This window comes from Gymnoscopelus microlampas (assembly GCF_963454915.1).
Source record: "Gymnoscopelus microlampas genome assembly, chromosome: 1".
Classification (NCBI taxonomy): Eukaryota; Metazoa; Chordata; class Actinopteri; order Myctophiformes; family Myctophidae; genus Gymnoscopelus; species Gymnoscopelus microlampas.
In genome coordinates, this window is record NC_139962.1 from 44,482,115 (window position 1) to 44,508,008 (window position 25,894).

The 25,894-nt window shown below is 41.9% G+C and overlaps 1 protein-coding gene across 1 annotated transcript in view; it reads right to left on the reverse strand.

The window, feature by feature from the left end:
• Positions 1-25,894, reverse strand: part of kiaa1549lb (KIAA1549-like b) — a gene marked incomplete at both ends in the record, with an annotated part of 84,629 nt that overhangs the window by 41,681 nt on the left and 17,054 nt on the right. Inside the window, 4 exons of the mRNA XM_084055119.1 lie at positions 1,155-1,374; positions 10,249-10,364; positions 10,671-11,159; positions 14,869-15,333. Coding sequence (XP_083911245.1) covers positions 1,155-1,374; positions 10,249-10,364; positions 10,671-11,159; positions 14,869-15,333 — 1,290 coding nt within the window. The remainder of the gene's footprint in view (positions 1-1,154; positions 1,375-10,248; positions 10,365-10,670; positions 11,160-14,868; positions 15,334-25,894) is intronic.

The window sequence follows — 25,894 nt, forward strand, 5'->3', positions numbered from 1 at the left end:
GTGGTTAATATTAAATATTTTGTTAAGTTGTAAATAACATTTACTAATATAATACTAATATAATGTACTCAATCATATACTAATACATAAAAAACATTGGCAAAACTCTTGACAACCGGGTACCGACCTATCCACAGACTTTTGCCTTTCATGGTCCAGTGTACTTGATGAAGAATACTGAAAGGCGTCTTTATACGTACATCCATGTACCAACCCCATTATTTAGTCATCATTACCCAAGGACAGCTAGCATGGACAGGTTGCACATACAGATCACATGGACAGGTCTGTGCAGGAAGAAAAATGACTGCTGTGTGGACCTCCAGGACCACTTTTTGTTTTTGTGGCAACTACAGTATAGCCTGAATTATATTTTGCTGTGGCATAAATTAGGCATATGATTTGGGCTAATGCTTCTGTACTGTAATTCAAACCACTTGATCAACACCCACCCCGTTTTTCTCTCATGATGACATGCCCATATAATTTCACTTTTTTCACTCCATTTCTCTGTGTCCACCATACTGTGGGCCCTCCTCAGATGGGTGGTCTGCACTGAACCCACCTGTAATTTAGCATTTTAAGTGAGATCATTGCTTCGCACATAGTGAATGAGGCTCATTCTCCATGCATGCTGTTCCACTTCATCATCGATTTCAGGCCAAAACCTTGGTTATCCATATTTTGGAATTTCATAAATGAATGCCCTATTGAATACTTTTTCTTATGACAATGTCATGCAAAAGTAGTTCTTAAAAAAATAGCAGATCTAAAAGCTCACAGTCTTGTCAGCTTTTATTTTTGAAAATATATTTAAAAAAGAAGAAAATAATTCTTGAGATCTTTTGGAAAATGTTCACCTATAATGACATGCCCAAAACGGGGAAGCCAGGTTGAAAGTGGTTAAGTCTGTGAGTGTTTTATAAATATCGAACAATGAAAAGCATTAACAAGAGCTTGTGACTAAATAATAACTACATTGGATTCACTGGAACACAGGTTATTTTTTCCATTTCCTGAAAATAAATGTTTTTGCATAATCAAGGTTTCTGCCCGACAACAGTGACAATATTCACATTGTGACAAGTAGAATTCATCTCAAAATGAATTTGGGTTGGATTTCTCCTTTCATCTCCCCTCTCAGACAAGCTGACCTGTTTTGAGCTGGAAGCCGGTGGCTGGGCTGGGTCTCCACAAGGCAGCAGTGAGGGGCAGGGCTGTTACCATGGGCAGGTACTGTCGCAGGTCAGCAATCAGCCTATCGCGGCCGTAGGAGGCCAAGGCCTCTATCAGTACAGATGGGGGGTACACCATGTCTCCCCCGGTCACGTGATAGGCCACCGTCATGTTGGGAGACCCAAATACGGTCTCAACCTGGGGGGGAACAAGAACAACAAGGCAAGGCAAGACAAGTTATTTCTATAGCATATTTCAACAACAAGGCCATTCAAAGTGCTTTACACAACATTAAGAGCATTAAAACAGAAGAAAGAAACACATTAAAAAAGGACATTTGAAAAATAGTTACTAAAGGATTAAAAAAAGAAGAAAATAAGTAAGATAATAATTGACAGTGAAGCATAATAATCAAAAACCTCAAAAAAGGCAGTGGCAAACAGAAAAGTCTTCAGCTTTGATTTAAAAGAACTGAGATTTGAAGCAGACCTTCAGTTTACTGGGAGTTTCAGATATGTGGTGCATAAAAGCGTAACGCTGCTTCTCCACATTTAGTTTTGTTTCTGGGGACATAAAGCTGAACTGTCCCAGACAATCTGAGAGGTGTGGATAGTTGCATGATGCAAGATGAGAAATGTATTTTGGCCCTTCAACCATTCAGGGATTTATAGACCAGCAGCAGTATTTTAAAATAAATTCTTTGACAGAAAGGGAGACAGTGTAAAGAAGTGAGAACTGAAGTGATATGATCCACTTTGTTGGTATTAGTAAAGCACTGTAGTGGATGCATGCAAAGATTAGTGGAGTGGATAGGAAGGCCACTTGGGAGAGAGAGGGAAATAGAGAAGATGCAAAGACAGGTGAGATGTGGAAAAGACTATTAAAGCGAGAGTTTGGGACAAAGAGGTCTGTATGTTCTGTCATTTCAACCCTGAGAGGACAGGTATCACTGCGTTCTCACTGTCAGGGACAATGCTGAAACACAGGTGGATTCTGTGTTTCGAGTATGAGTAGGCTATGTGTCTCGTTATCTGTGTGAATGTGAGTGTGTGCAGAGAGAGAGAGAGAGAGAGAGAGAGAGAGAGAGAGAGAGAGAGAGAGAGATAGAGAGGGCGAGAGGGCGAGAGAGAGAGGAGAAACAATTTGCTCAAGGTGAATTATGTCTGTGTGTGACAGGGTGGAAGGGACTTGGGAAACAGCAGGGAGGCAAACATTGCGTAACAGTGTGTGTGTGTGTGTGTGTGTGTGTGTGTGTGTGTGTGTGTGTGTGTGTGTGTGTGTGTGTGTGTGTGTGTGTGTGTGTGTGTGTGTGTGTGTGTGTGTGTGTGTGTGTGTGTGTGTGTGTGTGTGTGTGTGCGCTCGCTTGCGTGCATGTGTGCGTGCACCAGTGAAACTGCTCACATCTGTCATCTAAAATGGAAGTGAATACCCATGTTGACAGAGAGAGTTTCACTGGTCACCACCACCATAAGGGCCTACAGTGTGGGTAGAACATAGCTGGGAATGAACACCATCCCTGCTCACAATCCAGCCTTGTTATGAGCTCTGTGAACGGAACCTTTTATTATCACTTCATCCGCTCAGCCTTTAACCATGTGAAGCTGTTATTGAGAGATTGCATTTCACTAAGTCAGAGACCGTTAGCACAGCTACTTACTCAATCTAAACAGTGTAACCATGAAGGGTATTAATCTGAAGTACTCCCATTCAGCATTTCTGCATTCCACTTTTGTCCTTTCACTGGGAAGCTTTAATTACAAAGAACAGAGTATTTCACTTTTTTTTCGAATTGCTCTGTTCTAGTCTGGCCTTTTAATTTAAGCAGTCTTCATCTGGTTATCTTTCTCGCACACTCCCCCTCTCTCTTCACCCAACTATCTTTACCCTGTAATTAAACCAGGCAATGTGAAAACTAGCTTATGGGCAATGTGCGAAATTGTGGTCAATTTGTTAGAGGAATAATCATTGGTAGCGTTTATAATGTGAATTCCTGGATATATAATGTTCTAGAGTGGTCCTAGTAACATTTGTTAAGTGTACTGAAGTAGCATATCATGGTGAAGCTATGTTTGTTTAAAAACGTGAGGAGAACTAACTTTCATTTGTTTTAGACATTTGAACAGTCAATACACCACAAGATTGCGGCGTAAATGTACAGTATGAGCTAGTTTGTAAGATTAGACAGACCACACAAATTGCATTGACCAGCACAATAACAAAGTCACTGATTTACACAGTGAACGTTACATTAACATCCCCCTGTAATAATAATCCAATCCGTATAGGGCTTTTCAATGCGATTAGATTGGTGAAACCATGATGAATAATACATCTATAGACCTATAAAATAAAAATAACTCAGATTATTTTTTTTACAAACATTTGACTAGAAAAATGAAATGTACATATTCAGACAAAGGAGAATTTTAACATTGTGAGACTGGATACCATTTGTTGTATTTTGTTCTTGCTGTAGTAATTCAATGGCTTGCAGCACTGTAGCTTTGATTTTTACAGCCTGCTGCAGCCTCGCCCAACTGGGGATTAATTCCTAAGGCAAGACCGAGAATGCAGTGTGGCATAACATGGTTGCCGGTTCTCTATTGGGACTTCATCCTGTTGGAAGTTATTTCCTGTATTTTAATATCTGAGTTAGAGTTAAATGATAACAGATACTAAGAGCTCTTTACCAAGACAGTTCTGAGGCCAATTAGGAGTAGGATGTCCTTTCAGAAAACTACAGTGATGTCATTGTAGTTTTAGTCATGGGATGACAGTTTAATTACTAATGATATTGGGGGTACAGCTATTCAGTATACTAGAGGTTTGGGCCGCTATGCGGCCCACTTACGTTGGTTGTGTGTGAAAGAAATACCTACTACGTAATTTGTCCACAGAGCTGCACGTGCGTGCAAACGGACACACATGTGACACGTTGACAAAATGAGACCTGTTTCTGTAGCTGTAGTGCAATGGCAAGCGCATGATTTTGGTGTTCGTCTTCTTTGTGGCATGATGATTAGTTTGTATAAGAAAATAGTGCTTCTCAAATCCACTTGTTGTTGGTATAGCATGACTTTGTAGTCAACACAGCAGTGAAATGCTTATGCGTGCGCCCTGCTGCGGGTGTGCATCTGCGGCCGCTGACATGGTAGGCTGTTACACCGCATTATGGGTCATCCGATTGTGTGACCTGCCTACCTATGCATTGCGGGACGCGTCACGTGACAGGACACATATTGGATAGGTAACCAAATGTAACCCGCTTTTGACAAATGATTCGTCCGTGCACACAAACACACACACATAGTCTGACATAGGCTAATAGCAAGAGAGCCAGGTAGTGGGTTGACTGTTTGGATTTAGTTGGAACAGCGTGACTGTCCGTGTCCACACATGCGCTGTGTAACTGGAAAAATGTGACGCATATCGCGTCGGAGCACTAGTTGCAGAACTATTGTGCAATGATGTTGTTTCATACAAATACAAAGTGTACGGAAAATATGAAAGTTGCAAACATGAAATGTAGTGTATTGGATTTCCCATGGCATGCATTATATGTGTGCATAGTGTGCGGAGGCAATTGCCCTATGGTGTGGTAGAAGAAGGCCCACGGATAAACAACATACGCCTCCTTCTTCTATTAGGATAGCTGGATAAGATCTGTATTCATGAATATTAAAGAGACAGACACAAGATAGTCCTTTGACTGTATTTATGGGGAATCATATGATGTGTGCTGACAATAAGGACATGTTTGTGGAAATACAAGGCTAAGAACAAATGAGAGCAAAGGATATGCCAATGTATGTGATGTAAAGTACAAGGCTTCTTATTACTGGTCTATATGCCAGTGGATACTTCATGCCTGGGTTCATTTGGTTCATTGTGGCCTCAGTGTGCTATTAATATATATATACATATCTATATATATGTGTGTATATATATATATGTATATATATATAATAATTATATATATATATATATATATATATATATATATATATATATATATATATATATATATATATATATATATATATATATATATATATATATATATATATATATTGTACTGTATTATATTGTATTTGGTCAATTTGGTGCAAGCATTGTCTGCAGTCTAAACTGCAACATCTGATTTGATTTTGGTCAAAAAAATAGGAGCGAGATCCAGGTCAATATTTTAGCTACTGCAAAGAGAAAACACATTTATGCCTCGCTGACGCTGTCACAAACTGTCAATAATGTACGTGTATATTGCACATAGTCAGCCAACAGCTTGGTTGAGAAACTGTTTGACTGTAAAAGGTTTGACAGACCCCCCCCCCCCCCCAATACCCGCGATGCTATGGAAACCAGCCAAGTAACTCCCACTTAACATCTATGCTCTTGACATCTGATGTGCTAACTAACTGAGCTCTGTCTATGCTCACTGCTAAACTCCTAGACACAAGTTCTAATTATTTAGATAATCAATAATATCTAAATAATATAAATAAAATAAAAATAAAATAAAATATGCCTCGACCAGATCCTTAGTTTTGGCATTGTAATGGAGGTGCTTTGCCAAGTGCCGATCCATGTCTGTATTTTACACTAAACCATTTCTGTCTCCTGAGAACATGAACCATTTACTGAGCAATTTACATAACGTGACAGCACTGACCATAACAACATTGTGGGCCTCAATCCTAACAATCTGGTACCTTCATATTGAAATACTGTACATACTCTACGCGTTGAGAACAATAAAAGATGTACTGTGTAGAGATCACATGGTCTGCCTTAGATTGGAGTCTCTCAACGAACATCACCATGGTGAATAAACGCTAATCTCATGACTAAACCTAACATTGATATCCACTGAGAGCTTCCTCTCTATGGTTTACCAAGATCACACAGCTGCTCTGTTCATTTCCAGACCTAGACCCGCTTCTTAAAATTCAATTCCAGCCACTGAAAAGGGCAATTTCTTAGGGATTTACAGTCTACTGCAGTAAACAGACTGTCAAATGCTACTAATATGCTAAAACCAAAAAAAGACAAATACACACACACGGACGCACGCACACGCACTCGCACACAAACTCATTTCCACTTCATTTCAGCACATCCTCAGAGGTGCCCCTAAACCAAAGTCAAAGCAAAAGGAGGCATTAGCTCGGCTTATTGGTAACAGTACAGAATGTTTTGGTACAGTGGGAGCCATGAATGGATAATCCACAGACAGACAGAACAATTGATATGGGATCTGTTAGAGAAATGCTGAGATGTGGTTTCCAGTTTTATAGTAAGACAGACGGTCACGGGCATGCGCTGTGATTTACCTTTTCCTCTGTGTGATTTTCATAGGATTATGTCAAAAATCGTCGGGAAACTTGTGATGTGTGTACATTGTTACAGACACCCATTCAGAATTGCTGTTTTTTGTTTCAAGAAAAAAATGGTGTACGATCATTGCCATGTGAAGAAACTGTAATCATGCAGTTTAAAATACATTTTTGTGAATTCTGCCGAGCTTCAGTGTATTGTTGTTACATACAACGGTCCGCGAAGCATTCATGACATGCAGCACGGCTGCGGACGAAAACTTCTCTCAATCACAACTTGCGTGCGTGCGTGCGTGCTTGCGTGCGTGCGTGCGTGCGTGCGTGTGATGTAACTGTCGCAGCTAGGCAGACATCGACTCAGGAACACACACCTTGCCCATACATAACTAAAAGTCTGCAAATATTTTGAGTGAGCACATCCCCGGGTATGGACTTGTTCCTAATAAACCTGGTTTTTCATTTCGGGAAAAAGGCACCCTTCCGGTGTTCGGCCCCATCCTACTGTATCTGAAAGCACCTCCATATTACCACCCCACCCCCCATACCACAACAATCGCTCACCCCCCGCACACATACCCCAAACCAATTTATTTTAAATAAATACGTTTGAAATTAGATGTTACAACATTAGGTGAACAGTAGGTTTTATGATTTGAAAAAGTCTAACGTTTACTTACCCAGAGATGAACACTATATATAAAAGTATATAACCTTCACATAAAAGGAGATGAAATGGTCATTTTAAACTACTCTGCTCATCTATATCCACTTTAATGCCTAATTCCTTCTCTGTCATGCAACGGTGTCCAAAAATAGCCTATTTTTGGCACAGGGCACCGTCGTACGGCTAAGTAAAAATCAGGCTTCAGGCTAGGTGCAGTTCCTCAAATATGTGACATTACCCACTGCCTTCTGGGACGCACTCAGTCAGCCTCATTTCTATATTAGTCCTCATGTCTCCTCACATGCTGCAGCCTACATGAGGGTCCTTGGTTTAAGTGGTTCATTCAATAAGCTAACAAACTGGCAGAATTGTGGTGAGAATATTAGGCCAACAGCAGACGCTGAGCTATGAAATGTTCCCTCACACCACATGCTCTGTTTCAGAACCCAGCCTGTGGAAACACAGCAGATGCAACACTAAGAAACAGTCTGGAGCCCTGAAATGTTAGGTTTCCATCAACTTGACTTAAACCATAAACCCATTAAGACCTGAGGCCGATTCTACAAAATGTCTTCTAAATCCTAACAGTTTCCTGAAAAAAACGTATGTTAGCCTACTATATCAGTGGTGAGCTTGTATATCTGCTATTTTTTAACAGCCAAAGTTTGAAATAATGTGGTTACACAGATCCGTTCCCGGTCTTAAAGGGTTAAGTGGCAAGTGAGGATTACATTTTATTCAGGAGGCGGACAGAGACCTTTAAGACAAACAATTTTAGTTTGTCAAATTTGAGATATAAGGAATTTATCAACAGAAACATCAAAGATCTATATGCACGCTATGGTCTTTGCACATACTGTAATGGCCTACTGTATCACCAGTTGGTCTCAAGCTGGGGGAAACCACCCGGGGTGCAAAAAGTACTCTGATGTTTTATGTAAGTAAAAGTAGAAATACCACAATGTAGAGTACAAGTAAGTCCTGTATTCACAATTTTACTTAAATAAAAGTACAAAAGTATTGGATACTGCATAACGGCACATTGTGAGCTTGTAGATCAGCTATTTTTAATAGCTTAAGTATAAAATAGGGCTTCATTTGTTAATATATTTGTTTTCCAAATAAACTAAATCTAAAAAGTAACACGTAATTCAGCTTTTATATTAACTGAAAATGGAGTAAAAAGTACAAAATTGTCTCTGAGATGTAGAGGAGTACAATTATGAAGTATCGAAAAATGGAGATACTCAAGTACGTACGTAAAGGCACCCCAAAAACTGTACTTAAGTACAGTACTTGAGTAAATGTACTTAATTACTTTCCACCACTGGAACCACAATAAGACCTCTTCAAACACTACACAAACAAGCTGTCAAGATAATGGACAAAAAGCCATAGCGATACCATCACTGCCATATCCTCTACAAATACAATCTATTCAACCTCGAAAACTTCAGAAAATACTCAGATATTTGTCTTATGTATAAAATCCTACATGACTTGGCTGCCACACTACTTAGGATTTCATCATGTTCTGTGCAGCTCACAACACCATGGCCAAACATCAACCAGAGGTGATTCTGTGGTCCCCAGGTGACACACTGCATTCGGAGAATCCGTCTTTTCACATAAAGCGATTTCTCTTTGGAATTCCCTTCCATCGGTAATTAAAAATAACAGTGACTTGCAAGCTTTTGCATCTCAAGTGAGATCATGGATTAACCCATTAAGACCGGGAACGAATCTGCGTCATTTTTTGATTTCTTTGGCTATTCAAAAATAGCAAATATACAAGCTCATAGCGCAGCACCGAGTGCCGCGCTATGAGCTTGTAGATCTGCTATTTTTGAAAGAAATCGTTAAAATGTGTGTACATCTTTGAATATATATATTTTTTAAGCGAACATTTGTAACTCAAATCTTTGCTTCTTCAAAAAAAAAATGTATTTAGCCGTGGACCCCCATCTCAAAATATTTTGTTCCAGCTTTTTTTTAAAAAGAAATTTTCACTATTTTTCAAAAATAGCAGCTCTACAAGTTCATAGTGCGGCAATGAACTTGTATATCTGCTATTTTTTAATAGCCAAAGAAATCCAAAGAAAGTCACAGATGCGTTCCCGGTTTTAAAGGGTTAAGGCAAATGGAACTTGCCAACATTAACTCAAAACTGTAACTGATTTGATATGCTTTTTTCTCCTTCTCCACCGTTACAGAATGCCCCTATCCTACCCACGAGACGATAACCTCCTTTTACTATGTAATATAATGCTTATGTGTTGTTGTTGTTTATGCTGTATTATTTTAAGTTTTTTGTATACAGTGTGAATGTTCTGTCTGTTTTGTTGTTGTACACCTGCCCAGGGACTCCATATGAAATCCAGCTCTATATCTGGTACAATGCATCAAATTTCTATTGCTGAGATTTGTGTAAAAAGAAAGGTACAAAATGTCACAGTCAAATAAACGGAATAAACTAAACTAAACTAAATAAAAAATTACACCTGAACCCTGTCCCTTATACTTCTGTTGTGTTCCTCCCTCTACTATCCTTTGTACTGTATGAACTTGATATAAATGGCAATGGTAAAACATATCTGTTGTTTTATTTAAAAGGAATTACTGTCCTATCTCCCATGCTGGACATCAGAATATTACTATTTCGTCACCAGCTGCTTAGGATCTCTCAGTGGAGGCTGACAGAACTTCATTTGTATCCATAAGAGTCTAAATTTCATAAAGTATTACCAGTTGACTTAACATGGACATAGATAGTACAGTTTATGCTGCAATTCCAGGAGCTTAAAGTCTCCTGGAATTGCAGCATAAACTGTACTATCTATGTCCATGTTAAGTCAATCTATTATACAGTATCATTGCTATAATTGTATTGAGCACTAATGTTGATGTAAAAAAAAGAAAGAAAGAAGAACATGGCTTTGAGTCCCCTTGGGAACAATGTTAATCCTTCCCAAGTTCACCCTGTAAAAATATTAAAACACAGCACCCCATCCTCATGCATTATTCACTAAGCCAAGATGTATTTAACTACATTTCATAGGATTACATTGATCTGACCTGTGCCTGGGCCATGGAATCATTCAGAGCTTTCCTCAGACTCTGGCTCAGCCCTCTGCGGAGGTTTTGTCTCTGGATGCTGTCCAGACGGTTCCTTCTCACATAAATGGACACAACTGGGATAGGATAGGTAGGTAGGTAGGTAGGTAAATAAAAGACAGACAGACAGACAGACAGACAGACAGACAGACAGACAGACAGACAGACAGACAGACAGAAAGAAAGAAAGAAAGAAAGAGATAATTAGAGAACAGAAAAGAGCAGAACAGGCCAATGACAGCATTTGAACTCATACTGTAGGCCTAGAGCATTTCCAAGACTTCAGACCACTCTATTCCCGCAGAATATGTTAAATCATACATTGGCTTCTGTGTTGTTGGAAAAAACAAGTGGGTGAAATTCATATTTAATTCAATGTTTACCTGTTTTCACCCACATCCTCTCCGTGATGTTACACTGCTGTGGCGGAGCATCTGTGGTGGTGGTGGTGAAGGGAGAGAAGAGGATGGTGGAAGCCCCCCTGGGAGAGCTTGTCCGTGGGATGGGAGGGGTGAATGGTCTCCTGGTGGCCGCAGGCCTGGTGGTCACAAGAATGGTTGTGATTTTCCTGGTTGGCTGTGGTGTGGTAGTGGCGGCCGGCTGTGCGGTTGCAGCGCCGGTGACTCTTGCAGAGGGCGTGGGAGTGCGGGATGCAGTTTTGGTGTTTGAAGCTGCTGTTGCGTTGACGCGATGCAGGGAGCTGGTGGTGGTGATGTCCCGCTGTGGGACCAGAGGTGATACCTGAGATGTTTTCTCTGTGGGCTTGACCGGCAGGCTGATTTGAGATGGGGATTGGCTGGTCTCGTTTGCTCTGGGCGAAGCGAGCTCCATCTCTGTGGATGCTCCCGTGGTTAACTGCTCCATGTCTGTCCCTGTAACAACAATAAATGTCTCTTGTCACTTCCTGTGAGAGATGAGAATTGACTGATTAGGTCAAACTGGGGGACAGGAATGGTTCTGCTAATGACAAACCTGTGACAGATGATGATGCTGATGATGATGGTGATGCTGATGCTGATGATGATGATGATGATGATGATGATGCAGTGCCATGGACCAAAGTAGGGCTGGATGATGACATCACACCAGTTATGCTGATAAGATTTGATGACGAAGGTGCTGATGGTGAAGGGGAAGATGATGTAATATGAATCATAGGTAGTGATGACGGTTGTAGATCTTTGGGGTCACCGAGGGATGATGCTGGTGTCTCTGACGACGATGATGATGACGGTGATGTTGAAGATAATGATGGGGAAGTCGTGTGATTCATGTTGGGGAAGGACTTTTGTGCAGCTACGGCAATGAGGGATAGGGCTAGGGAAGGTGATGGTATTTTAGCTGAAGACACTGCAGCAGTTTGGTTTGTGTACAGGGAGGACAGTAGAGAGGCTGTAGTGACACTGGGGGACAAAGCTGGGACCTCTGTTGATGATGATGATGATGGGGACAAAAAAGGCATCCCAGCTTGAGAAAATGTAGAGACAGTGGTATTTGAGTATGAATGGGGCAATTCCGCATCTGTGATTGGATTGAGAGCTGATGGTGATGATGATGAGGATGAGGATAATGGTGAGGAGAGTGACAAATATCCTAAGGGCACCAAATCTGCTTGTGTTGGTGTGTCAGCTGTGTTACGGATATTGGCAGTGACTGATAAATGATGAGAAGGGTTGATTGGAAGCGTTATATCAGTAACAGATGCAGCCTTGGGGAAGCCAACATCAATCATTGTCTGTAGGGGGTCATAATTGCCATTAGACACAGAGGCTATGGAGGGGGCTAGTGAAGATGTCACAGAGTAGGAGAGCGCTGGGGAAATATGTAATCCTGATATTGGCCAAGCTGATGGAGTGTTCTCAGTGGATCTTTGTGCTCCACTAAAAGCTACGGGAGATATAAGATCTGCTGGAGACAGACTCAGGCTCCAGGGTCTGCGCCCTGGCGTGTTTTTAGGATGTGTAACAAACAGCTCAGTCCCGTTTGGTTGAACTGAATACAGGTTGCTGGTGATCGCCGTTGCTTCTGCTGAATTCAGTGAATAAAAACTGGATGTGCGTTCGTTCAGTGCTGTACGTTCAGGCGTCAGTATGTCGGCTGACGTTTGGAAACTGGAGGTATCTGATGCAATAGATGGATTTCCTGATTCTGATGAAAGGCTTTTAAAAAATACAGTTTCATCAGTTTTACCTTTTTCATACAGTGTTCGTTCGGTGTGGTAGCTGAAAGTACTGCTATCCATACCAATGCTGGTTTGACTGTTCTCAGAAGTTGGACTGGCTGCAGAAGAGGACGTGAAGGGCACGGCTGTTTGTATGTCAAAATTTGACTTATTCCTACTGACATGGTTAAATGGTCCCTGTGAAGGAGAATGATGAATTGTCCTCAGCGGTTGAATGATTTCTGACCAGGCGGAAATGGAAAACTGCTCATGGTGACGTGTTGCAGTAGCGTCTTCACGAGAAAGGCGTTTGAGGTGCTCTAATAAGAAGTGCCTGTGGGTAAAGGGGGTACTCACGGGAAATCCTTTGACAGAGCCCTCAGAGCTTCTTTTCAGTATCATAAAATGTTTAGTAATATTGAAAGAGGGGAGCAGTGATGTGTGCTGCAGTGACGGAATGTCTGTCTTGTGTAATGTAATGTCTGTGGTTGCCGCAGAGCTCTCGTGTAGAGCAGGGGAAGGAAAATCTGAGCGCTTTACAGTATTTTTCTGAAAGATATCAGCAGGCCTGTTCAACTGTGTCATGTTATCATCAGAATCCAGTGAAACTGCATGCTCGGCTGGACTGGAGCCCAGCTGCCTAGTTGAGTGCATATGAAAACCGTGGACCGTCTCCTCTGTTTTTGTAATATGAGCAGCTATTTCAGTCAAAGCTGTAGCTGTCGGTTCGGCTCCATGGGACGCCCCAGTAGTTCTTGTTCCATATGGTATCTGTGAGGTGGTCATCTGTTCCAAAACCAAGGATTTGGGTTCATCAAAGGTAGCAGCTTCCCTAGCGGCAGGTTGGACAGAGGCATCGTTAGCGTTGTTGTGGTAAGTTCTCTGGCTTGAGTGGGAGGGGGATGAGTCAATAGCCTGAGAGGGGTTTGGGAGAATTTTGTGCACAGCATGAGAGGTCATGACCTTTGCTTGTTTCACTGATAATAAACTGGAAAGAGACATACTTCTATCAGTGGTAAGCATCCATTTCAAAGTTCCACTCGATCCCTGGGAAATTTCCCTGGGAAAGCCTGCCTTTGAGCTAAATTCAGGTGTATTTGTATTTGTGCTTGATGAATGTAGGGATTCTGATAGAGTGGATGATGTCACTGTCCCAGAGGGGAAATGCAAATTTGAACCACTGGTCCACTCAGCTCTTATCTGCATAAGTGAATATGAGCTATTCTGGTGCATTTGAGCAGAAGCAGAGTAGAGTTCTGCTTCTGCCATCCCTCCCTGGCTGTTATTCATATTGAGAACTGAAACTTTAGGGCTGGCGTGACCTGCCTCTTTCTCTAAATCACCAAGATAGGATGCGTGCTGCACAGATGCCATGCCAAGGGGGATACTCGTTAGTTTGGCAACTGCATTTTTAGGGAGAGGTGAGATATATTGCATGGTCCCCGGGGACAGGAGGGAAGCTGTGAAATGTGTCACTGGGGTTTTTAATGCTGTCGCTGGTGATATACTTGGCATTACAGCATGCAAATGTGCCAAGGACTGGGCCGCAGTTTCACTGCTACTGCCTGCTACTGTCTTGTCTTTCTCCACCTTGTGCAGTGTTCCCATCACACTCCCTCTTGTGACATTACTACCTGATACCAAATAGCCTTTAGGACGGGTAGACAGCTGTGCTGATGTAGGAGTTTGTAAAATCACCTGCTGGCTTCGATCAGTTCGGACCTCTTGATCATAGGTAGTGGGAACTGAAGCGTGTGTATCCCCATTACTTGTGGAGATAGAGTTCATACCTCTCTGGGTTTGTGTGGGTCTGTCTGAAAATGTCAAAGGGAATTGTCCGTGGTTTAATGTAGAGAATGATGAGTCTGCGCTCTGTGCTGGTGTCTTCATCATTTTTGTGCTGGCGCCTGCATTATGTTTTACAGTTCCCATGTGTGCTTCGCTCACTCCGCGGGAATTATTCAGCGGTGAGTAAAACGAGGGTGTTGTCTTTTTATTGCTTCTTTTTGCTTCGGTATGATTTTCACTGCTCACCCGTTCAGTATAAGTAGTGTTAGATAGAGATGCTGACACTCTAGCGGGTCCGCTTGAAACGGATGGCGAATCAGCAGCTGAACTAATGGTGGACTGTGCAGATGTTGAGCCTGCTGTCCAGTCATGAGGTCCCGCTGGTGCTAATGCTGCAGTTTGTGTCTGTGGGGGAGGGTTGGACAGAGTCCAATCATGGTCCTTAAATGAGGCAGCAGTTGTAATCCATTCAGAGGAAGATGCTTTTGCTACTGCAGCTGATGATGCTGCTGATGATGATGAAAGCTGTGACTTCAAAAATAATAAAGGTGGTGTTGTTGGTGGCAGCAGGGATGAGAAAGAGGGTAATGATGATGATGATGATGATGGTGATGAGTGCTTCCAATTTTCACCTATGAAGGACACAGGAGATGGACTATAAAAAGATGATGCCATGGTAACGGCCTGAGGTTCTGTGATAAGTTGGTCAGACAGACCTGGGCTGGTGGACGGGTTCCTGTTGGTCTCCACAGAGGCGGATGAGGAGGAAAAAGACATCTCTGACCCTGGGGTGGAAACATCTGAAGGCCATTGGCTGGTGTGGTTCTTGTCCCTGGTGACAGCTGGCGAGGCTCTGGTTTGGATAGGGTTGAGTGGATGTTGGCCAGTTCCCGCCAGGAAGGTTAGAATGGAGGAGAAGGCAGGCTCCTCTCTCAACCCTCCCCCCTCGGAAACAGTGCTGCCATCTGAGTGGATCAGTAAGAGAGGCCCCTCCTCCACTGCTGGCAGGTCGGCCAATGGCTGAGCAGGATTGGCTGAAACGGTAGAGTTACTGCTGGGTAAAGAGGAGGAGCCAGAGGCATCATAGGTGGCTTCATCTGTAACAGAGCAGAAAAGAAAATGTTAATATTAACTTCAAAACCACTAAGAGAGAGGTATGCCAATTAATTTCCAGTCTGAGTAATCATTTGAAATTCTCTTTCATGTGGCTCAAAGCTAAATTATTTATTCCGGCAAAGAGAAGAGCAATCACAAGTTTTGTGGTCCATAAGACACTGAACCTTTTAATCACCTGAATTGATGCTCCCTCCCAGTGAGGGCAGACAGAGTGAAAAATATGCCTCTCTAAGCAGTGTGCACATTCACTCAGCCTGTAGCTCCATGCGTAATGACTCCAGTCAATGTAATGACAGATGAGGTTTCTATGCATAATTTACATGAACGATTTGACCTTTTATAACCCAGCTCACAACTTTTTACAGCCATAATGACACAATAGGAATGCCAGGTTGAAAGTGATTAAGTATTGCTCAAAAAATTATATATATATATATATAAAATATGTTTTAAATGTAAAAAAAAAAGATCTACAAGCTCACCACGCGCCGTGTTGTAATGTGTTGTGCACTTGTAGATTTGCTGTTCTTTAATAGCCGAAGCATAAAATAGGGTTCAAGTGGTTAAACTGAATTTGGCGCAGCATTAAGTAATTTTGCAAAGTGGGGTCCGGTCCCCGGACCCCACTTTGAGAACCACTGGTTTACAAGACTCGGGCCAGAAAGTGTTTCAGTGCCTGTGTAACAGAGTATCTTGAATCCTAGTATATCTCCCCTGGCCTAGAGGGGTTCCCTCTCTCTAGACTCTAGCGGCAGAGTGGGCGACCGGGAGACCCGGGTTTGAATCTCGGGTGCCTAGAATATCCCGCCTATCATGTACCTAAGTCTGTGAAAGAAAGCCATCAAAAGTAATTACAATGTGAAACAGGTCTGTAGTGCACGGTGCAAACTCTTTAAGTCAGTGACAGAAAGCCAAGGGCAGACATTAGTATCCCCAAATGACACAAGAGGGCCATTTTTCAAAGTTGAACAAACAGAATTATTCAAGAGATGGCGGCTGGATGCACAAGTATAGCAACAATAACTTAGGAAGAATAAACACAATAACCTTAAAAACATACATAAAAGAAGGTATTTTGTCTTTTTGTGCCATCTTGAAAGGCAGAGGGGAAAATAGAGGCTGGGAGAGAGAAAGAGAGAGCATGCCGGTTTATGTGGAGTGTGACGGCCTGATTTACAAGCTCATAACAAGTCACATCCATAACGTTGTGAGCTTATAAAGCGGCTTTTCGGCACGCAACACTGTCATACGATAAAGTATGATTCAGGCCTAAAGAGAGGCTCTGCCTCCATTCCCAGCACGTCCCTCCCTCTGCACATCCCCGACACATCCATCTGGGGCTTCATTTAGAAAGATTTGCAACCCTCTCACATCTCCCACAGCCTCTGTGTGTTTCCCCAAGCTGAGGCGCATCCAATAAATATTCAGAGATAAAAGCACATCTTTGAGAGCTGAGATAAACTTTATCTTGGGCAATAGGATACAGGTAGAACATCTATATGCACTATACTGTAGGCCTGTATATACCTTTTTTCTGTGAAAACACACGTTGATCACAAAAGTTAATGGATATGAGTTATTTTGATGGGAAAAGACTTGCTATATGCAGAGGTCTTCTTCAACGTTATTGAGAGTGAGAGTTACCGTGAGGGACCAAAAAATATGGTGGATTATATTTTATAAATCAAACGTATCCCTTTTACACAAAACAATTCAAGACATATATTGCTGCATACTTGACTTGAATAAACAAACAAACCAAAAGAGAGCTATTGTTGAAATTAATGAATCTTTCCTATCCAAAATAAAGGAACCAAAATACAATAACTTACCTCCCTAACGTAAACATGAACCAAATAACTAACTTAAACAAACAGATCTTGTGGTGGTGGCTGGTTTGGGCGAGGAGGAAGACGAGACATGCCCACTGCGTGCACCACTGGTGGTTTCTGGTTAGGGTCTCCTTTTTATAGAAAACTTCCTTAAGGTGACTCTCCACCAAACAGACTACTTCAGACTACTTCTGATTACAACAGACTGCAACAGACTGGTAGTTTGTTGGCAAAAGTTGGCATTTAGTTCAGCAGAAGCAGTCGGCCGATGTGCACATTGTTGTGCAAATGCGTTTGAGCTGGCAGGCTGGCCTGCCAATGTTGCCAGGTCTGCTTATTATAAGCGACTTTGGGCAGTGAATATTCAGTTGCTGGTTGCTTTTGCCTGGGCTTGTTTCTGAAGTGTAGTTGCTTATTTGGGCTTGCTTTCAAGATTATTTTTGAAAATAGCTGATACAATAGGGCTCAAGTGGTGAAACTGGTCGCTTCTTTTATGCTTGTTTTTATAGACTTTGTCACTTGTTTTTCTCACAGAATCTGGCAACATTCAGCTCGACCAAAACATAAAAACAGAGCATGTTTGCGCTATCGTAGCCTACTGCTTTGCTTTGGAGCTGATCGATTGGTATAGGAATTCAGAGTTGAGATTGAGAATATGGTATCTAGTTCAAATGTGCGACGGGCAAATGTCTCTGGCTTATTTAGACTTGCTTCTGCACCAGTAGTAGCAGATAAGAGGTCTTCTCTACGGAGCCTGTCTGACCAAACAAGCTAAACAGCCAATCAGGGTGCTCTACAGAGCCTTCACCCCCCTCTCCCCCCTCCATTCACTACCCTATAGCTATCGACAGCTGTACCAATCGGCCCAACCACTGAACATGCTCGGTTTCTCGTCAACGTGTCGGCAAGGTCCCGACGGACCTCCCGACGGACCTCTACCCGACTGAACGTCGACGATATCCAACGCTTTCCAACGCCGAGTCTGCCCAAAATCGGTGCGGTGGAGAGCTGCCTTTAGTTGTTAGCCACTCAGGAGCTGGGAACCCTGGAAGTTACCCCTCCAATCTGAAGCTGGCCTGGAAGTTTCCCCTTCAATCAACTCTGTGGAAAGGCACAGCTGATATAGTCTGGTTCCAGACGAATCTGCCATTGCAAAAATAAATTGCCCTTGGCAGATTAGGTCTGGCCTCTCTCAATAGAGATTTTATTTCTCTCCCTCCGAAGTTGTGAGGGACCAATCAGAACCCAGTATGCAAATATGGGGCGGGTTTATCACCAGAGGCATTTTTTGTATTTGCCCCTCGGAAATGCAGGTTCCACACAGAGATTCCAGACTAATATCTACGCAGGTGATATTAGTCTCGCCATACCAGTCTACAGCTGATATGCACACGCACGCACGCACGCACACACACACACACACACACACACACACACACACACACACACACACACACACACACACACACACACACACACACACACACACACACACACACACACACACACACACACACACACACACACACACACACACACACACACACACACACCCGGCACATGCAACAATGACAAAAACCTTTTGCCTCATCATGAGCACCACATGATCCTTCTAATAAAAATACAAATGATCAACAATTTAGAGGAACACTCTGTATTCTTTCCATGGTCGTCATATTGGGGGGGAAAGTTGAACTGACTATAGAGCCCCATGGTAGAGGCCTCAAAAGGCCTGGACTAAAACATTTGCTTTGGTCTAAAAACAATAATTCAATCAATTAATATAGTGAGAATAAGAATAAGCCTCAGATAAAAAATATCCTTTTTAAGATGCAAATGGTGTAGTCCACACCTCACCTGCACTAGGATTTGATCATAGTACGTCCATGCCATGGGCTAATCGTGCCATTTTCACATAAACATACCCTTCCACAAGATTAAAGTTAAAGTCTCAGTGCCAGAAAAATAGCATAACGTAAGAAATTAGAAAAAATGAGGGAAAACAGCTAATTACACATTTGTCCCAGAGGAAAGGAGAGCTTGTTAATAGTTTAAGACTGCTGAACGCTAATACCGGTATGCTAGATTGCTTGCAGTCAGGACAGGCTTGCTTGCTGATTTTAGAATATTTGCATAATAGTTCTACGCACAGCAATGCATAAACAAAGGCAAATGCCCTAAAGGGGCAAAAAAATCTACATCCCATGGCCTTGATGGAGTTGCGCTGTGAATAGTGAATGACTGGTTGTCAGGCAACTGCTTGTTTTAGCTAATATATCTATGATTTCCCACAAACACAATTTTGCCATTGACGTTATATAAGTTTTTAGAAAATAACATTTTTTTAAATTAGAATTAAAGTTTGTGTCAATAACAGCTATCTTTTCTCTGATATAACAGAGAAAAGCCTATAGAACGTGCACACCATTCAAAGAAATAGGGCGACAGAACATAACATGGCGGCCCACGTCCATTGAGTTCAATGGAGAAGTGGCACCACGTTATGTTCGGTTCCAAGAAATAAATTGTATAACCTATAATGACAGACTGTCATTGTAGCTGCAGCAGATACATTTGTTGCCCCCTCGAAATGTCTTATGTGTACTGTACTGTTATTTAGATTCTTGTCAAACTATCCTGCTGCAGGCTAGTTGCTGTTTTCTGTGTTCACGACTGTATGTTTTCGTGTTCTTCTAACCATTTTTTTTTAGCAACCACATTGTGTTTGTATCCTAAAATAGATTAAAGAGACAGATGACAAAAATGTGAGAAACTGCAATCTGTAGGCTTATTAGTGAGCCAACCTCCTTTCGCATCATGCATAGCTAAGCTGAGTTAATTGTTTTTTGAAGATTTTCAAGAGCTGGGAAGGCCCCCAGAGAGAAACATTATTTGTACAGGGTCCAGAAATGTGTGCTACACCCCTGATTATTTCCTTTGTTTAGTGGAATAGAGTAGACCTGCCCAGGAACACTTTCCTGAATGTATTTCCATTTTCAACTACACTAAAAAGCACAACGTGGCTTCTGGGTTGCAGACCATGACTTCTGTTTTAAAGTGCTGAACATAGATAAATACTTGGCTTGAATGGCTTCATTGCTATGCGTAAAAACACCAGTGGCACGAGCACATACTGTAAGTCTATGTTGATCATTACTTTTTGGGCGCGAGCTGATTCCAAAATGTGCACCCTGTCTACACTCTTTTACTTAAGTCATTGCACATGGCAGGGGATTCGCCAGAGGGCTTTCTGTCAGAAGGTGTCAGTTGATTGGTCGTGCCCCAGACCAATCCAATGCGCACAAGGGTGAAACTAGCCCAAGCACTTTCTGTCGACCTTCCCCAACCCTAACTTAAAAGGGGAATTTATTAATATTTTAAACCTGGAACATATTTTTTTATAATTTGGACCACAAACCATGAAATGGCAATAGCGCTGGGTTTTATCACTTGGTTTTATTGCTTTACTTTGACTACTTCCAAATCGGCTTCCTCAGTCACAGGGTTTCATCCTATTTGTATTGTCTATTGAGTCTCCCTTGTCTTTTACTAGCCGCCAGAGTGTTAAAGAACCGTAATGTTTTTAGAGTCAACTGATAATATCAGTTGACTCTAAAAAAAAAAAAACGGTTTGAGAAATCATCAAACTTGACACAACCTTGACTTTCACATATTATGTGAAAGCCAAGGTTTTGTCAAGTTATTCTCAATGATGAATCACATTGATTTAAATTGCTTCCTTCGTCCAGTCCTGTTCTGGCGAGAGGTGTGACTTAAACAATGTATGCTAGCTCCGATGTCATAGTGACTTCACCATTAATTAACAGGAATTAATGATGAATTAATGTATACTGTAAGTTAATAATTAATTCATCATTAATTAAGTGTTAATTACGTGTATGGATTTGCTCCCTATAGTAAGTTGAGACCAAGGGGCCAGCTTGAGATTTTTACGTTGACTCCAATACGGAAGAGACAGTTCATTTGAATGGCCTGTAGTTTCGCTGTTTTACCCCTGCTGGTGTCAGAAAGAATTTATCGAAATGCAAGTGGAAGGGTTTTTGACAAACTTTAGACTAGATTTTCTTACCTTAATAAAAATTGTTATAAATACTATATGCTTCCAGTCGCTAGTTTAAAGTCTGCTTTCAATCATCATGATATGCGTTTTGGTAAAACTATGGTCCCATTTATTTTAAAATTGACGATAAAGTAGGTTATGCTCTAGGAGGGGCAGGATGATTTGATTAACAAGCTACACAAACAATAGCATTCATTCCCCACCCCCGCTTCTGATTGACAAGCTACCCAACCAATAATGGTCTGGTGTCATTCTGCAGGATATGACGCGATATTGAAAGATGGCGGATTTGAAATTGCTGAACAATCGGCTTCATTTACGGTCTGTAGAGTCTAGGGGCGTAACGCTGTCCATTCTTTTTATGCAGTCTATGGTTGAGACCAAGAAAACATTCCCATCTTCACATATGCCTAATGTAATAAAGATAAAGATATGTGGCTTTCTCCAAGGTCACTGCGAGGTCATCAATGATGATAGAGAAAATGATAGAGAACTTCCCGCCTTCATGCAGAGTGTCCCTATGGCAACTTGGGCTGAGTTGCACAGGATGTGGGCTAGTCCAACATGGAGGTGTGGGGTCCACCTGCAGTTTGCCCACCTGCTCTGCGAGAACTAAGCATATGGGAAAGTTATAACTAACGGCTGTAGAGAGCAAGGTGAATGCAGGACCGAGGGAGAGAATAGAAAGAGGGGGTAAAGAGGGCTTTGATGAAGCGGAAATGTAATAGAGGAAGCGAGACCAAAATCATTGGACCTTGAACATTGGACAGAATGATTGGGCTGGAAGTAATATTAGGCAGACAAAGTGCAGAGTTGCTATCTGAAGAAAGCAATTTACCTCTAGATTTAGATTTCCCAATCTGGAGGTTGCCTATAAATGCATTTCAGTATGTAGTGATTGTGTCATGCTAAATGAGCTCAGGTGCCTCAGGTCAGCTGTGTCGAGCATCAGCGTGACCCTAGAGCAGCTGGCTTTTGTAATAGCGTTTGGTTTAATAGATCACTTGATTGTGAGAGCAGAGGAGTGCGTTGACTTTGCTATTCCCATTTGGGGAAACTGATCCTGTATTGCAGTACTGCTCAACCAAACGGAAATCCCCGCTGGTCAAGGGAGACTCTAGGCTTCTGGTCTTCTGCCAGGGCTATTCTGCTACATTTACCCCTGTTTTGTTGATCTTTTGATTCTGTTGAGGGTCCCAAAAACAAACTCTACGCTTGGTTTGTCGTTTCAATCTGCTGCAGCCAGAGAATGGAATGACCTACAAAAGTGTAAAACTGGCTACTTTTATCCCTAAATCGGCTTTTATAAGATAAGTTCTGCTGTCCTTTAGACTGTTAGCTGTTCTCTGCAGTAATGCGTGGTTTACATTTTCTATTTAATTATTTTTATTTATTTTTATTTGATTGTGTTACTCAAACCTCTGCTACTCTGCTAGAGTCCTTATTCTGGGAATGTCATAAATCGATGAAAATAAGTGAACATTCTGCGAAAACAGCCAATCTACATTGAATATAAAACAATTTTGTCTGCAGAGAACTTCTTCGGTTTCTTTCGGTAAGCCAGGAAAATGTGACTTCTTGAAGTATGCTGCTGGGTTTAGGGTGTGTACTCACTGTACAGTACTGTATATGATGTCTGGCAGCAGAACAGGAGTGTATAGCCCAGGGAGAGCTGTGTGATTCTTGCTTTGTCCTGAAAGCCACTGCAGCCTTGAATAACAGTCCTCATTTACATACTGCAGCCAGCGCTGTCTGTGAGCCAACAGAACACGCTGCTGGGGTTCCAGATGCTCTCCTCACATAATTCACAGCTTTTGCTGTTGCTTCGAGATGTTTGGGGTGGGGGGACTTGTTCCCTTAAGTGCCGAAAATGATAAGAAATATTAGAATTCAGTTGCAGGGATGGAAACTGGGAATTTTTAAACTGATTCACAAGCAAACCAAATGACTGTACAATCAGATCAGTGTGTGTGTGTGTGTGTGTGTGTGTGTGTGTGTGTGTGTGTGTGTGTGTGTGTGTGTGTGTGTGTGTGTGTGTGTGTGTGTGTGCCTTGAACGGCCACAGGCCAGTGGATGGTACTGTAGTGGTGGTTGTGCCAGAGAATTGCTGAGGTGACAACCTCAGCAATACACACACACACACACACACACACACACACACACACACACACACACACACACACACACACACACACACACACACACACACACACACACACACACACACACACACACACACACACACACACACACACACACACACACACACACACACACACACACACACCTCAGCATGGCTGAAACATGTTACATGCTATGGGTCTGGATCCCAGCCCAATGGACAGTCCACTGTCTGGACGCATGCTAACCAGTCATTGTATTTGTTCATTCATACATTCATTTATTAAATAATTTACAGCTATGGGACTAATTTGAATGAATCAATGTTATTTTTATCAATCTTTATTAGTATGTATTAATAGTATGTTAATACAATATAACTAGTACAGCTGCAGTGGTTGGAGGTGGTCTCATACTCTTCCATTGACAAATTTCAACCCCACTGGTTGACAATAATGTCAATAAAGTTATTCTAAGCAGGCGACATGGACAGTAGATGTGCCACCATCTTTATTGAAACCCGTAAATACCCTTCTCCATCAGGAGAGGACATAAAATGTAGGGATTGAAGCTTCAACTATTTATTCATTAATTTAACCATTCGCACTTCATTCATGTCCTGACTCCTTCATGCACTATTTGTTTTTCTTTATTTTGTTATTATTTGTTTATCTTGTCGCATCAACCTGCCCAGGGAAAGTAGATGAAGCTATTCCACATCTGCACAAATAATACACCAAGGCCATGGCTTATTTTTGTTTTGTACATTCTCATTGATCTTGTTAAAAATCAGACAAGATTCCAACAGGCTCTCTTTGACTTTGATGAAGTGATACAGGCAACAAATTCCGGAGAACAAACGGGACACTACATGGAAGAAGCTGCCAGAGACCTAATATCTCTCTCCTTCTACCTCTCTCTCCCTCTCACAATCTCTCTTTCTCTTTCCTGATCCGTCATCCTATCAGCTATTCACTTTAGCCAAGGTCCTTCATCTCGTTCAGCTCAGCCTTGCATGTCAACACACTGACTTCTGCCCCTGACAACATTCCAGGGTGCTGTAGCCATAATCCTACACTGTCAGACTATGATGTTCGGTCTCATCACTGCAGAGGCAATCTCCACTGTCCCTGTCCTCATGGTTAGGGGTCTTTGAGTCCTCTATTGTCGGTTCTAACTAATGACCACCATGTTTGTTAATTCCCTCCTGCATTGTGCCGTACCTCCCTGTCTGAGGCAACAGGATAAGGTCTCTCCTGTATCTCTGTGTCCTCCACTGCAGACACTGGATCAGTATGAACACTCCTGAGAACCATTAATCAGGGCTTTTAGAACGCTTTTTGGATGGGGACGGGGGGTCAGGCCCTCTCCACTCTCATAGGAGGGATCGCATATCTGCTAGCTCAATCTTTTTCTGCCAAAATGGAAGAACAGCACCCAATGTAATTGATTTCCGGGGCACATTATGTCAATGCGTGAGTTGCATGAGTGAGATGGCTTGTTTTTGTAAGGTGCAAGTCTGCTGGATAAAAAATAAATAAAAGATTTCCTGTAAAACTGTCACGTCCAAACGGTTTGGTGTGAGATTATGTTAGAAACTTCTACTTGTCATGTATCTACAATCGCAAAATAAGTAACATATTGTATTATGTGTATAGTGCATACACCTGTCCTATTCTGATCCATAACTATTCTCCTTGTCCCTGCAGTGACTCCAGGCAGTGTTGTGGGAGTAAAGATCTCAAATTAAAGATGGACCTCAAATTAAAGTCCCCAAAGTGTTCTCTACCTAATTTCCTTTACACCTTGTTAACTAGGTAATAAAATATGCCATTAGGCCACGCTCATTAAATGCTGTCCTCTAATAGGCCACAATTGATTGTAAAAGCCCATTTAAATGTTCACTTTCAGGGTGCAGTTATGGGTGTAGGTTTTTTGGGCTCAATTGGTCCAAGCATTTTTTCTGTACAATAATTTCACCTTGTGTACGATCAAACAAATCAATCCCAAATGTACGATTTAGCCATATCACAAAAAAGTGTGTACATTTACTAAATTCCCTAGCTGCTGATTCAGGATCCGGTTTGGCTTTTCACAATAAGTCAGTAAATCAGTAACTCTGACCCTAGATCTGTACTCTTAAAAACACTGGCCGCGTCTTTCCCGTCCAGTTTCAGGTTTTATTTGTGTAAGGTCCAGGAAGTTGTCTGATTCCACACACCATATTGATGCGTTTTCATCTCGTAGGAGTCTCAAAACATGTTGTTTTTTACAATAAATACGCATTTTTTGGTGAAATTACATATTTACACCTGTGATTTCTCTTTTTTGGCTGTGTACGAATTTTGAGCCTCCGGTACAATAATTCAACATTTCCCATCTGGCAACACTGTGCTATGTTCACACTGGCAGCTACAAAAGATACAAAGATACAAAGTTACAAAGTGACGCAACATATCTGTCGCTGTGTCGCTGTTGTTGTAGTGTTGATCAACACACTCACTGAAG